This window comes from Centropristis striata, chromosome 22 (assembly GCF_030273125.1).
Source record: "Centropristis striata isolate RG_2023a ecotype Rhode Island chromosome 22, C.striata_1.0, whole genome shotgun sequence".
In the NCBI taxonomy this organism is placed as follows: Eukaryota; Metazoa; Chordata; class Actinopteri; order Perciformes; family Serranidae; genus Centropristis; species Centropristis striata.
This window is the reverse complement of record NC_081538.1, coordinates 28,212,420-28,226,461: the sequence shown is the minus strand read 5'-3', so window position 1 is coordinate 28,226,461 and position 14,042 is coordinate 28,212,420. Positions and strand designations below refer to the sequence as shown.

The 14,042-nt window shown below is 42.8% G+C and overlaps 1 protein-coding gene across 27 annotated transcripts in view; it reads left to right on the top strand.

Annotated features, from left to right (window-relative positions):
* Positions 1-14,042, top strand: part of celf2 (cugbp, Elav-like family member 2) — a 327,757-nt gene that overhangs the window by 110,780 nt on the left and 202,935 nt on the right. For 2 of the 27 annotated variants that reach the window (XM_059325598.1, XM_059325596.1), the window contains exon 1: positions 440-761. The exons of 19 other annotated variants lie outside the window; for them this stretch is intronic. In XM_059325598.1, coding sequence (XP_059181581.1) covers positions 685-761 — 77 coding nt within the window. In that variant the 5' untranslated portion in view covers positions 440-684. Of the gene's footprint in view, positions 1-436; positions 762-14,042 lie in introns of those variants that run through there. 6 more of the 27 variants (XM_059325602.1, XM_059325600.1, XM_059325583.1 and 3 more) reach the window with 5 other exon arrangements.

The window sequence follows — 14,042 nt, the reverse complement described above, 5'->3', positions numbered from 1 at the left end:
AGGTGAAATTCCCATGCATTTTGACTGGAGATGATTACATTTGGTGAAGATGGCTGTCTGATGGAGAAATGTTGTAATAGTTAAACTGTCCTGACAGTTAGACGGTTAATTATATCCAGTGGTTAAAAAAGGATGGGTCTGGAATCAGTGGATATGTTGTGTTTGAAGGTCCTGCAGAAGAACATCCACATATAAATAATTAAAGCTGCCTTAATATGTGGACTGGAGACATGTGTGTCCATAATGATGACTAATGGGTAGAGACACGCGCTGGTTAGAGACAGCCATGGCTGAGGAGACCTAATAGTTAAAGATCAGCTGCAGCGTTATGCGCCACGCCTCCCCGGCTCGGCACCTGGTTCTCCAACAGTCCGTCAGTTGCGCTGTTGCAGAGCGGATTTTCAGACAGGACCGGCGGAAGAAAAAGCAGGAGAAGCGAATGGGGGAGAGGAGGAGGAGAATGTGACAACTGCTGGATGCGGACAGAGAGTGTGCGGCTGGCTACACTGCCTTTGGGGAGGCCTCGGCTCTTGCACCTGTCCCTCTCCGTCTCCGCGGCCAGGCGCAGTTTGGGCGAGAGCGACGCTCCTTTTTATTTATCAGGCAGGGCGCGCAGCGGCGGAGGCGCACACACAAGATACTGTACGCACGCACACACATACATACACAGGGCAGGCAGGCAACATGACTTCATCCTACAATCTGGATTTTCTGCCCGATATGATGGTGGAGAGCCGCCTGCTTGTTCCCGGAGACAGAATGTGAGTTATTTCTCTTTCTCGCTGCTGATTTTTTTTTTCTCTCTCTCTCTCTCTGTGTGATCTTTACTGTCCTGAAAAGCAGCTGTCCGATGTGGAAATGTTGCTCCGCTGCTGGATATGTGACTGGAAATCGGGGTCACTATTAACGCAATAGCCGGCGTGACTGTATCTCTGTGTTATTGTGTTAGTTATGGCTTGTTGTTATTAATATCCGTCGATAAATTGTACGGGGATCGCAGGAGCGCCCGGGGCTGTTATCAGCTATAGACAGGATGGTGATGAATGAACGCCATTATGGGGGGAATTAATACTACCGCCGTGAATAAACCTTGTCTTTATGAAGCTGTATTATCTGCTTCCATGTCGTCAAATTGTTGTCAGGTCGACTCTTTTTTCCCCCCGAGCTTCCCGTGGAAGCTCCGCGGAATAAGAGGAGGGGAAGTTGCTTTGATTTGCGGCAGCCGCCCATTATCGTTTCTCCGGGGCTCGCCGGGGCTGGAAGCGGCGGGTTCGGGACCGGAGCGCACCACGCTGAGACACATAAAGAGCACAGAGAGAGATAGAGTCCGATCTCTCCATTCTGTGAAGAAAAAAGAAGCTCAGGGTGGAAGACAGGAGTGTTCTCAGTCACATGATTTAACTCCACTAGAGGCGTTTCATTGCGCCCTCACTGCATGTTATTCTCCACACTTTGGACACTTGGCTGACATGCATTTGCAGGAAAAATCCAGTGTGAGAGGGGGAAAGCAACACACACAGAGAGGGCTTTTTTGAGAACATGCAGGAATGCATGGATGACTGCTATCCCGTGTGTTTCAATTGGATTTGCTGTAATTCAGTTAAACTCGGGAATTTCTCGAGCAGGGGACAAAGGGAGGTTTTCATCCCGACATCATGGTCATGCGTTTTTTTTTTCCTTCTTCCACAGTGCATGTCCCACTTATGTCCCCTCAGCTCACAGCGCCTAGTTGTTGATGGATCATGCTCTTTTTTTTTTACCCCAGCAGAGAAAAAATATATCTACCGTGCTGTAGTTCTTCCTTTCATCTCGTTATGAAGGTTGTTTTTTTCTGTCAGTGTGCAATTTACAGTGTTGGAATGCTGCACTTAACTTCTGGTGACTCATGGGTTCAAAAAGAATAGAACAAATGTAATGAAGTGTGGACATGTTAGTGTGTGTGTGTGTGTGTGTGTGTGTGTGTGTGTGTGTGTGTGGGAGGTGTTATGAAAAATAGATTTAGTAGACTCATAATGTAAGACATTTTAGTATACTGCATAAATATCACACAGAAATTATGCAGCAGCTGCAGATGAAGTTGTTCTTACATTAAATACTGTGGAGATGACTTAACAGAAATATATACGCTTTGTTTTTACTGTAAACTGAGACTGTTAGTCCCTCAATGAGAAAATCATAGTAAAATTATACAAATATGTCATGCAATTCTGTATGGTAAGTAAGCAGTATGATTATCTAGAATAATACTTAAGAAATAGCCATATTAATCCAAATATATGCTTTATAATACCACAGGAAAGGCTGTCATCATGTCAGATATTCACTACACAGTTATTGTGGTCAAAATAAGTCACTTTAATGACATTATCATGATAAAATATCATGGAAATTAGTAGTGGTATGGGTTGAATCCATCTTTTGCTTTAGTTATTGTGCCTTTTCTGGCAAATAAAATACACTCAACATACACGTGTAGGGAGGTGTAGAGGAGGTTATTGTACAGAAACACTTAGTAATTTAATTAAAAGCTGGAATATTTACATGATGGTACAAAAGACACAAAATGACCAAAAAAGACACAAAATGACACAAAAAAGACACAAAATGACCAAAAAAGATGCAAAATGACCAAAAAAAGACACCAAATGACCAAAAAAGACACCAAATGACCAAAAAAGACGCAAAATGACAAAAAAAGACACCAAATGACTAAAAAAGACACCAAATGACCAAAAAAAGACACCAAATGACCAAAAAAAGACACAAAATGACCAAAAAAAGACACAGAATGACCAAAAAATACACAAAATGACCAAAAAAAGACACCAAATGACCCAAAAAAGACATGAAATGGCAACAAAAACTAAAACACCTGAACACTTTAACACAGTTGAGACAGAGCTGACTTCCAAAATGATTTGGCGACCCCGCATAAATCATCTTGCGACCCCAATTTGGACCGGGACCCCCAGGTTGATCATAGCTGCTATAGGGGACCAACAACAGCAGCAGGTGTCTCATGTTATAAGAGTCACAGAATGAGTAATATTCCTGTTTCCAGCCTGCTGTAAGGCCAGGCCGTGCTCCTCACCCCTCCATTGACTCTCCCTGTAGTCTATTACCCTGATGCTATAGTGATGAGACGGCTTTCTCATTAATCAGTGTCATCGCCTCTGACGGCGTGGGCCGCCGTACGACCGGCGGGGGCGGACGAGGAAGCCATCACACTCCCCTTCCCCTTCCTCCTCCCCCATGTGTCTTGCATCACCAGTTGCGGGTATATCTGCAGCCGAGTGAAGGATTTATGAATAATGTGTGTCGCCGGCATTAGACAGGCCTATCTGTGGCCTCTTACCCGGGCGGCGAGGAGGCGGACAGCTTGAACCGGATAGCGCTTATGGAGATGACACTTTGTGTTTACGTGAACACGCCTCTCCAGCCCCGGCTATTTAGCCCGTGAGAGCTGCTCCTGGTGATCTTTTGATTTCCTTGTTTATGTGTTTAATGGCACTATCTCCCAGCAGCAAATGTAAAAATTTGCATTCATGCCGCGTCTTTAACCCTTTATCGGGTGAATAACTGTATTTGGTAACTTCAGTGGATATCAAAACGGGGTCCCCATGTCTCTCTGTTTGGTCGTAGAACCAAATGGGTCGGGTTGCAAATTTAGGAGATTTAAAGTGGCAAATCTGCTTGAAAAAAGTCGCAAATTTCTGAGAAAAAAAGTGAAAAAAGCAACTTTTTTCTCGCAGATTCACCACTTTAAATCTCATAAATCTGCAAATTTTTTTCCTCGTAGATTTGTCACGTTTACCCTTGTAAACTTTTTACTCAAAATATTACCCCCCTCCCCCGGGTCAAATGGTGCAAACTTACTAGATTAAAGTGGCAAATCTACAAGAAAAAAATTTGCAGATTTAAGAGATTTAAAGTGGCAAATCTGCGCGAAAAAAGTCGCAGATATACGAGAAAAAAACCAAAAACTTTTTACTCAAAATATTACCCCCCTCCCCCCGGGTCCGTATGTTTTTTTTTTTTACACATTCTGGCAGTCTGTAATATCCTCCAATATTCTCTAGGGTTGAAATGTGGAAGTTGCAAGTATTTCAATGAGTGCCCTATTAAGGGTTAATGGCACTATCTCCCAGCAGCAAATGTAAAAAAAAAAAATCTGCATTCATGCCGCCTCTTTAACTTCCTTCCACTGGAACTGGCTGCGTTCCCTTTCCCGTCCTCGCTGCTTCCTGTAAGGACTCCCCCGTTGACGCTGACAGCCCCTGACAACATCAGACTTGACAAATATTAGCCGAGATCATATGAGAACTAAGTGGAACTAACAGACTAATCTCTCTGCATCCAGCGCGATCAGGCCGGGGACATGAAAAGGAGGTAAAGTGAGAGATTCGGGGGGAAACGGAGCAGGACCTCTGCCCTTTGCTTTCCACTCTAACTCCGACTCTGAAGCCTAGACTCGGGTCTCTCTCTGGGAACTATGTGACCCTTTCACCTCCTGCATTGAATCCACATCTGGTACAAAAGTATAAGGTTCTGTTACACTTCATCCAGGCTGCAGCAGGGACAGTAAACAGCAATGCTTTCTTGCACACAGCGACGTCTGAATATGTAGCCAAATTTCAAGTAAACAAGAACACAAGGTTGCTAACTTTAACAAGTACACTGTGTGCCGAGGAAGACACGAGACAGACTCGCAATAATGCTTGAAAACGCCACATTCTTGCCAAGTGTGTACACAACCGGCGGCCGACACAGACGAGCCATTGCTCCTCTCAGAAGGAGAACGTATATCTGACCACTGCTTGTCTTTACCACCACCCCGCCCACTCATTTCTTTTCTTCCCCTTCCTGACCCGCTCGCAAAGTCTGAAAGGACACAAATCATGAAGCCAACAGCTGAAAGAGTCCAGTGACAGACAACATAGGGTTCTCGTGAGAAATATATACGTGTCCGTTTGTTTAGATGAGTGGGTGGGATGGACAGAACGGAGAGGGAGGGAGGGAGGGAGGGAGGGAGGGAAAGGAGGCTTGTCTGCCTGCAAATAGCTTCAGTAGACTGATGCAACCACTATTTTTCCCAAAAAAACCTCATGCATTTGCATTTGATGAAAAAGCCACCGAAACTCTTGCAAAAACTGTATAATTGGATGCATTACAAGGTAAATTAAAAGACCTTGATCTAAATGTAACTGTAGATCAAATTGCAATTTCATGATCTGCAAAATCAAACATTCGTAGTATTTCATCAAAAGAAGTGGCTTACACTGCAAAAGCATTGGCAGATTTCTCTAAAAAACTCATATATTTAGACCCTAGTCAAACTGGCCCCGTTTACACAAGGACGCTTGCAGGTAAAAACGTCAATTTTTTTTATCGGAAGTGCCTTTCGTTTAGACGGTGACTGGGTTTTTGGGGCATAAAAATGCAAAAATCTGAAACCAGCCTCCAGAGTGGAAAAGTTGAATCCGTGTCCGTCTACACTGCCAAGACACAAAACTCTGATCTGATCTGCTCACGTCAGGTACACGTTTACATCACATCCATGCTCCAGTACAGGAAAATAAACACACATGTGGGATTATTTCCATGCGTCGGACCTTCAAGCTGCTCTGGCAGCTCTAATAAACTTACAGGAGTCTTTCCACCAAATGTACAGGATGTGTACAGATAGTATTAGTGAACAGAGAAGGATCTGGAATTACCTCCATCACATTCTGGATGCAGCAATTCGTCGGAGGCGAGCCAGATGGCTGTGAACGAGACCTGGGAGATCTAGTGATGGTGGAGAACTTTGTGGAAGGAGTAGCTGATAAAAATGCTGATGTGAAAACTTCCGCATGCTCAAAGATGCTCTTATCGCTTTAAGTGATGCCGCCTGGCATGCATACAATCCAATTCCAGACACTTTTGCGTCACCGTATGCAGCAGATTTCCTCCCGAAAACGCTCGTCTAAATGCGGAATAAAAAGTGAAGACGTGACGCCACTTTTGTGTCTTTTGTTCAGACCGTCGTCATGTAAACGGAGCCTAAATCAGCCCTCGAACTCAACAATAATCCGACTTTTTTTTTTAAAGATTCTAAAAACACAACAGACATTCAGACTCCAGTCCAAGGCTGGAGATTGTTCCCCTTCTGAACCATCAAAACATTTTCCCTCAGTCTTTCTGCTTTTAAAATGACATGCATTTCTTGCAAAAGGAGACAAGCTCAAGGATGCCACTTTAGAGAGTTCAGATGTATGCCAAGGCCTAATATTACAATGTTAGTGAAAGGGAAAAATAATTTGTGTATCCACTCCAAAATGAATTAGGCTCCTCCTTGACCCATACTTTACCTTTCCACCAAGTTTCATGAAAATTGGCCCAATAGCTTCTCTGTTATGCTGCTGACAAACAAACTAGCAGAACCTCCTTTGTGAAGGTTTAAATAAAAAACCTTAAAACTACATCTGATCATTCCTGGCTCCAATAAACAACAAATATCCTTCAAATCCTGGTGGTCTGATCTGATGCAGATCAATTCAGGTTAAGAGCTTCACACAGACAGTCAGTTATTGATTGCAAAGTATTGATCGATTGCAGATTAAGCAAGTAATCAAACATGAACTGCATCTTGAACCATTATGTAGAATGTAGATAACACTTTATGGCTTGTAGAGATGATCGAAGCGATGCATCAGACTGATTCTAGGAGGGAAGAAAGGAAGAGAAAGGAGAGATTTTAAAGGGAGGAAGGAGCAGGGTGGAAATTGACATGGAGGAGAGGAGAGAAGTACAGGAGGAGAAGGAGGAGGAGGAGTGATGGTTTGACAGCAGTGGACTCCCCGGACAGACAGCTGCTCTGATTTGAATTGTGTCTTATCTGATGAGGCGATTAAGAGAAAATGAGTGGAGAAAAAGAGGAATCTGTATAGTGGTAGTGGTGGTTTTATCTTTCTCCTAAGCAACAGAGAGAGAGGTCTTTTCATTCTCTATTGTGAGGATGACACACACACACACACACACACACACACACACACACAGATAGAGGAGTGAGGAGAAATGCATCAGCAACAGTAGAAGAAGCCCTCCGTCATTTCTGTTATGACTGTTTTTGTTCATAATATTGTTATTTAGGCGGGAAACACGTACAGTATGTGTGATATACGATGTGATGGAGTCGTCTTCACGCATCACCAGCTGCAACGTTGCTTTATGTCGCTTTCTCTCAATGTGTGTATGTGTATGTGTGTGTGTGTGTGTGCGTTGTCATAATGATGAATGTCTTTGCTCTGCTGGGGCTCAGGAGCAGTTGTCTGTGGCTGACACCGCTGTGTGTAGGTGGTGATGTATCACGACCGTGTGTCTGAGGTCTCTGTGTGTGTGTGTGTGTGTGTGTGTGTGTGTGTGTGGCAGGGTGTGGTTGTGTGTGAGCAGGTATGTTTATGGATAGATGATGGGGTCAAAAAGGATCTTTATCTCTGCCTGTATGTGCAGTGTGTTTGTCCTTTGACTTTCTCGACCGCCGTTTATCCGATCGACTCAACGCTTGGCAGGCGTGTTGCTGAGGAGCCAAGGAAGTGCAGCGCTGGGACATATTTATTAGTGTATATGCGTTAAGTGCACACTGTGGAGAGTATTGAGAGGGGGTTACTGCCAAACTGCAAGCTGGATACAGCCCACTTGCTCCAAAACAAGCAAGTACAGATGAAGAAATTCAGATTTTAGATGCTACCTTTCAGCAAACTCAAATAATCCAAGCATCAGTGATTAAACTTTCGCAATAAATGCTTTTTCCCCCCAGAATTAGCCTAGCTGTTAGCATAAAATCCAATAAAAATCCACCACAATTCTCAAAAACTACAAAAACGGCAGTGCAAAAGCCCGTTGTTTAACTCCGTATGAATCTATTTTGGTTTGCGTTAGAATGCTAACTACTTTGCCAATGCAATAATGAGCTAGCTAACATCTGATACTGCCTGAAGAGAGTCCAAGTCCTCACTTGCTCCTCTAGCTAGCATCTGACTTGGGAACTTAATGGATTTCTGTCATTAAACTTGTTGTAAAGCAGAAAAAGGTCCTTTGGGTTGAACATTTTTACTTTAAGCCACAGATGTATCTTTAGCTACTACTGAACTTAGTAAAACGCTGATCTGTTTCTTAGCATCCAACAGCTAGGCTAATTGTTTCTTGGTTAAAATTCATTTTACTAAAAATACTTTTATTAACCTTTATGTCTGCAGTAATAGTACTCATTTAGTGGAGAATTTTGCCCCCCAAAAATCCAGGTTTAGACAAGATGTCCCATTAGTTATTAGTTATTGTCCCATTAGTAGCTGACAAATGCTAACAAAATCATTGTTTATTGTTCATTCATTCATTCATTATCCAAACTCGGGTCGCGGGGTACACCCTGGACATGTCTCGAGACTATCACAGGTCTGACACATAGAAACAGACAACCAGTCATGCTCTCATTCACTCCTACGGGCAATTTAGAGTCACCAAGTCTACCTGGGAGGTAGCCGGAAGACCCGGAGAACATGCAAACTCCAATTTTATTGATTGTCTTGGTGAAAAATACTTAATATCTTCTTTAAATTTAGCTCCGAATACAGACAAAACCCCCTGAAAGTCATTATTAAAACCAGCTACAGACACTAAGAGAGGGAGCTGTACTTTAGCTAATAATGGCGGCAAAGGATTTTAGATCTGGTTCTCCGTTGTGTGCCCGTACCCTTCAGTGCACCACAGTCTGCATGACGTACTGACAGAGGCAGAGAAGCTTCAGTAGCGAGGATGTTTGGATCCGGAGAGTGAATGCGCAGAAATCTGCTGCCTTTGTGCAGATTTGACGACTCCAGTGTGCCGGTGTGTTTATCGCACTAAGTGTGAGGCTGAAAATGCATCTTGCTTAATCTCCACTAGCTGATGATGTGCTCATGATTGTCTCATTACTCTTTTCACTCTGTCAGCCATGTTGCATTCAAGGCCTGCAGAAACCAGAGATTCTCTTTCTTTCTTTCTATTCGTCTCTTCTCCTTGATTCTTCCCATCTTCACACCCTTTTTACTGATTAATTGATTTGACTCCTTATGAATGGTTAGGTGAGCTGCTCTATTTATCTCCCCTGATTATTGTTTTTACACTACGCCGGTACATTAGTCCCCAGCTCATTGCTTATTCAAGTCAAGTACACGTTCACGAGGCACACATCGACACACATTGACACACACACATACATTGAGCTGAGCAAAAAAAAAAAAAAAAAAACAGAGTATTTTGTGTGTGATTGTCTGTGTGAGTAAAACAGTGTTGTGTGTGTCTTGTGTTTTTCTGAGAGGAGTATTTCATCACTTGGCCTTGAAACGAATGCACATGCTTTCAGTGCTGCATACACACATTACCACCCACACAAATACGCAGAATACACACCACGTGACCCACACACACACACACACACACACACACACAGAGGCAAACACAAACAGAGTCCCCACGTTGTTCACATCATGTCCCTGGGCTGTAGTGACGGGCAGGAAAATAACTGAATCCTAAGAGACTAAGAGAGCACAGAGATGATCTCTCTTCCTCTCTCGGTTTATGTATATCTCAACCGCCCCTACTTCTTCTTCTCCTTCTCCTTCTTTCTCCCCTTCCTCTCTTTCTCAACAGTCAGCCATTGCTTTTGCACCGTGCAGTGGCATTACTCTGCCTTGCCAGAGGGAGAGCTTACCTCATGCATGTCTCAGTAGATTTTTTCCTCTACCCCTCTTCTTCTTCCCCCCATCCCTCGATTTATCCCTCTTTGGCCTGTATCTTCCTCTCTCTTTCTCTCTGCACTCCCACTCGTTCCCTCTTTCTCCATTCAAGCGTGCTAAATGCTTTACCTCTGTCAACTCTTGAGTCTGAGAGGAGCTCATTATTGTGGAGAAGGAGAGGAATTTGGGATTAGGAGCAACATTCGTGGACTGAGGCTCTTGTTCAGCTAAAAGAGCCATCAGAATTACAGAGAGGGAGAGACTTACCTGCGTTAGATGGCGGTTTTATTCTCTAATCGCCAGGGTTCGGGGGTTTTACCGTGATTTTTAAATGATTACTTCTTGGAAATAGATTGAAAAAGATGACTCTTTTACCAGAAATACTATATTCCTCACCATGAATAAACACAGTGAAACAATTAGCTGTTAAACTATTAATGATTAATGATTTTCGTTATCTTTCTCAGATGTTATTGCTTCATATACATGAGATTATGTGGTAATACAAGCAATTCCTCTTAAACGTTAACTGTTTTTGGAGGTGCATCGTTGCTGTAGTGAACCTAAAAATATGCTCTTACTAGTTTAGATAAGTCCAAGTTGTTATATTAAACTGAGCATTTTTTAAGTGATGACTTACGGTTCTTATTACGCATGTAGGGAAGAAAAGACTTACCGGATTCTTAGGTCAGAAAATTACCAAAAAAGACACAAAATGACTAAAAAAACACTAAATTACTTTACAAAGACACAAAATGACAAAAAATACACATAATTACCAAAAAGACACAAAATGACTGAAAAAACACTAAATAACTTTACAAAGACACAAAATTATAAAAGAAAATACACACAATTACCAAAAAAAGACAAAATCACCAAAAAAAGTAATTAAAGGGACCTTCCACACACAACGCAGTAAAGTGGGGGCCACAAAATATCGTCACGAGGGCCACAATTGTCCCGTGCATTACTGGAAGGAGCAGTTACAGAATAGCAAAGGTTTATCACGTTTTGCTACTATAATGTTGGTATTTCAGGGTCGTACCTGAGTATCTACCTGAGACAGTGTCATGGTGATGTAAATACAGGCACTCACATGATAAAAACGCTCGCAAAAATGCAATTTATTGTGACAAGAATTGCAGAGAATTACCTGCATGCAGCCCTCCACAGCTGCTGGGCTGGTTAGCTTGCATGACAGCGACTGCTGGCCCGTGTGAGAGCCGCCCCGGTGACATTAGACAGCATAGAAACTTAAAGGCTCCCATCACATGACAGTCAAAGGTCACAGAAAGGCCAATGCCAACTGCTATCAGCGTGCAGAGCAGCTCCCGCTGTGCAAATCACATCCTGGTTCTCATTCCAGACACCTCAGCAGCTTATTTTTGCTTTTTTTAAAAAGATAATCCTCCATGTCCTTATTATTTTGTTTCTGGAGCTAATTGGATGTTTTCTGTGGCATCTTTTACTTGTCAGACAACCAGCATGACCAGTACTGTGAGGTCTCTTTTCTCTTAGATCTCTGATTGATTAAGTTAAACCCGGTGGCACTCATTTTTATGTCCACTCATGCACATGTCCCAGTTCTGCCTCCTATCTGCTCCAGACAAATCATAATTGTGAATCATGTCACAACAGGACGCTGGATTCTGAAAATGTACGAGAAGCGAATGCAATCAGAAATAGCTGGACGGCAGGTAGAATCATTGTTTTGTTTGGTGTCAATGAGATGGAGGCAAATTTTCATAAAAAAACAGCATTTCTTGATCATTTCTTCAAATGCTGGCAGCAGGAGTGAGAGGTAACTTCAATCAGCTGGTGTAGTGTTTGAAATAAAAACCTTCAGGGGCTGGAGGGCACTTGGTTAGCTCTATGATAGCGTACTAGAGGGAAAGAAGATTTTGATGGGGTCAAACTGTCCATTAATGTGCCTTTTCTTCCCTGTCTAACCTTTAAAACTGGAGTATAAACTTGTAGCGTAAGTGGACGGACTTTATTTACCGCTGATAAAAAACGGCCAGTTAAACCGCACCGGTAAACGGCAGTTAAACCTGCTCAGGAACATCCAGTTTGTCTTGGATTTAGTGGGTTTTTAGGGTCAGAATGTCGAGGTTCTGTTTCAATAGCTTTTCAATTGTGTCAAAAGGAAGATTCTGGCACAAATATCAATTACGTCTTCTTCTTGGTTTGTGAAATATTCAAGTAAAATGACAAAATTCCATTAGCCTCCAAAAACCTTCCGGCCTGACCTCCTAATGGAGTCTAACTAGGAATCAAACCTCCAGCCATGCATGGGGAATTAATCTAAGCCTTCCACCCAAACCTTATTGTGCCACCCAGCCTCATTGACAGAGCACAGACTGTACTTCCTCCCCATAAATCTCTCTGTCTAGTCTCTTCTTCTCAGGCTGACTCTCTTCATTCCCATCTGTTTTATATGGGCGCTGCAAAACATACACGTGAGCACAGATCCACACACACACAAACACACATATCCATACACAGCTGCAGAGCTGTCAGGTCTAACCTTGACTGGAACAGAGAATGAATTGTAATGCAAAGTGGAGGGCGGGGGGCACAAACAGGATGTCAGAGAGCTGCTGCTCGTCTCTGCCCGACCTACCTCTTTCTTCCCCGCGGAGTCCGAACTCAGCACAATCTCTCTGTTACAGGCATTTTTTCTCTCCTCTCACTAGGCAACAATGGTTACCTTTTCCTTTTTCTCTCCTCTCACCAAACAGATCCCAGGAGCTTTACAGCAAAAAGACAGTTTTGGGAGATTAGCACTTTGGTCAAATAATGTCAACATTAGACACCGGAATCATTTATCCCCGGGAGCTCTTGTGTTGCATGCTAACGCAGGTAGTAGGTCATTTGAATAACATCAAATGTGAAACTGCACCAGCTGCCAAGCTGCATGATAAGGAATCTTAAACGATATGCGCCAAAGTATGCAATTTTCTTACTCTGCAGAAAATCTTTGGCCTCTCGCAAATGCATTTTAATCTGAAACCTCTCAGTTCATTTTGGGTTTCTGAGGGGCCTTATCGACGTGCACAGACCTAAATGCCTCTGGAGAGTCCTACAACCAATCGGAGCAACGTAATTTATGACATAGCACTGAGTGACGTGTGTGAGTTGAGGTGGTTTTTGGTCTATTTCCAAGCAAGAAAAGTATGCCCGCCTTGTTACAAACGGTTACCAAATCTGTTTCTGAAAACATTTCAGGCAAGATATAGCTAATGCAGTTACAGATTCTTGATTCATAGTTGATCAGCACTCAACTCAACTTTATTTGTAAAGCACTTTAAAACAACCACAGCCGCAACAAAGTGCTGTACATAAACAAACAGAACAAGAGACAATAAAATAAATAAAACAGGAATGCACTGCCTAGTTTCACAGTTTGATCTTGGTGCGTTACGTTGGATGCCAGTCTTTGTATCGGTTGTGATCAGACTTCTAGAAATCTGTCTGAACAAGAGGAGGACCAGAGCAAATAAAACATGATCTCCGCTGATTCGTCTGGTTGCTGGCCTAGAAAATCTAAACTTCTTACTATGGTGAGGGCAACCTTTGCTGTGTAGTAGTTTGGAAGACCAAATACAAGCCGGCTAATATATGGCTTCCAGATTCGGATACATTTTGTAAGCATGCACTTGGTCCAATTTGGTTAAAAAAAACAAGAAAAGTATCTTGGCCTTGTTACAAACGGTCACCAAATGTGTTTCTGAAAACATTTGAGGCAAGATATAGCCAATGAAGTTACAGATTATTGATTCATCGTTGATCAGCACTGCCTAATATCACAGTTTGATCTTGGTGCGTTATGTTGGATGCCAGTCTTTGTATCGGTTGTGATCAGACTTCTAATAATCTGTCTGAACGGGAGGAGGACCAGAGCAAATAAAACACGATGTCCGCTGATTTGTCTGGTTGCTGGCCTAGAAGATCTAAACATCCAAAGATGGTGAGGGCTACCTTGGTTGTGTAGTAGTTTGGAAGACCAAATACAAGCCGGCTCATATATGGCCTCCAGATTCGGATACATTTTGTTAGCATGCACTTGGTCCAATTTGGTTAAAAAGTCAGTCTCACCTTCGGCTTTGGGCCAGTTCTGGCTATAAGATCCTTCCAAAATCAGTTTAATCCATGCACCAATGTTTGCATGTCTGTCACCACAAGTCTGGCAATGAGTTGTGCCAGCCGTGGGTTGCTCTTTTGAAAATCTATTTTGGCTACCTGGGAAAGTTGTAGTATAAAACCTAGCATTACTCTAATCAA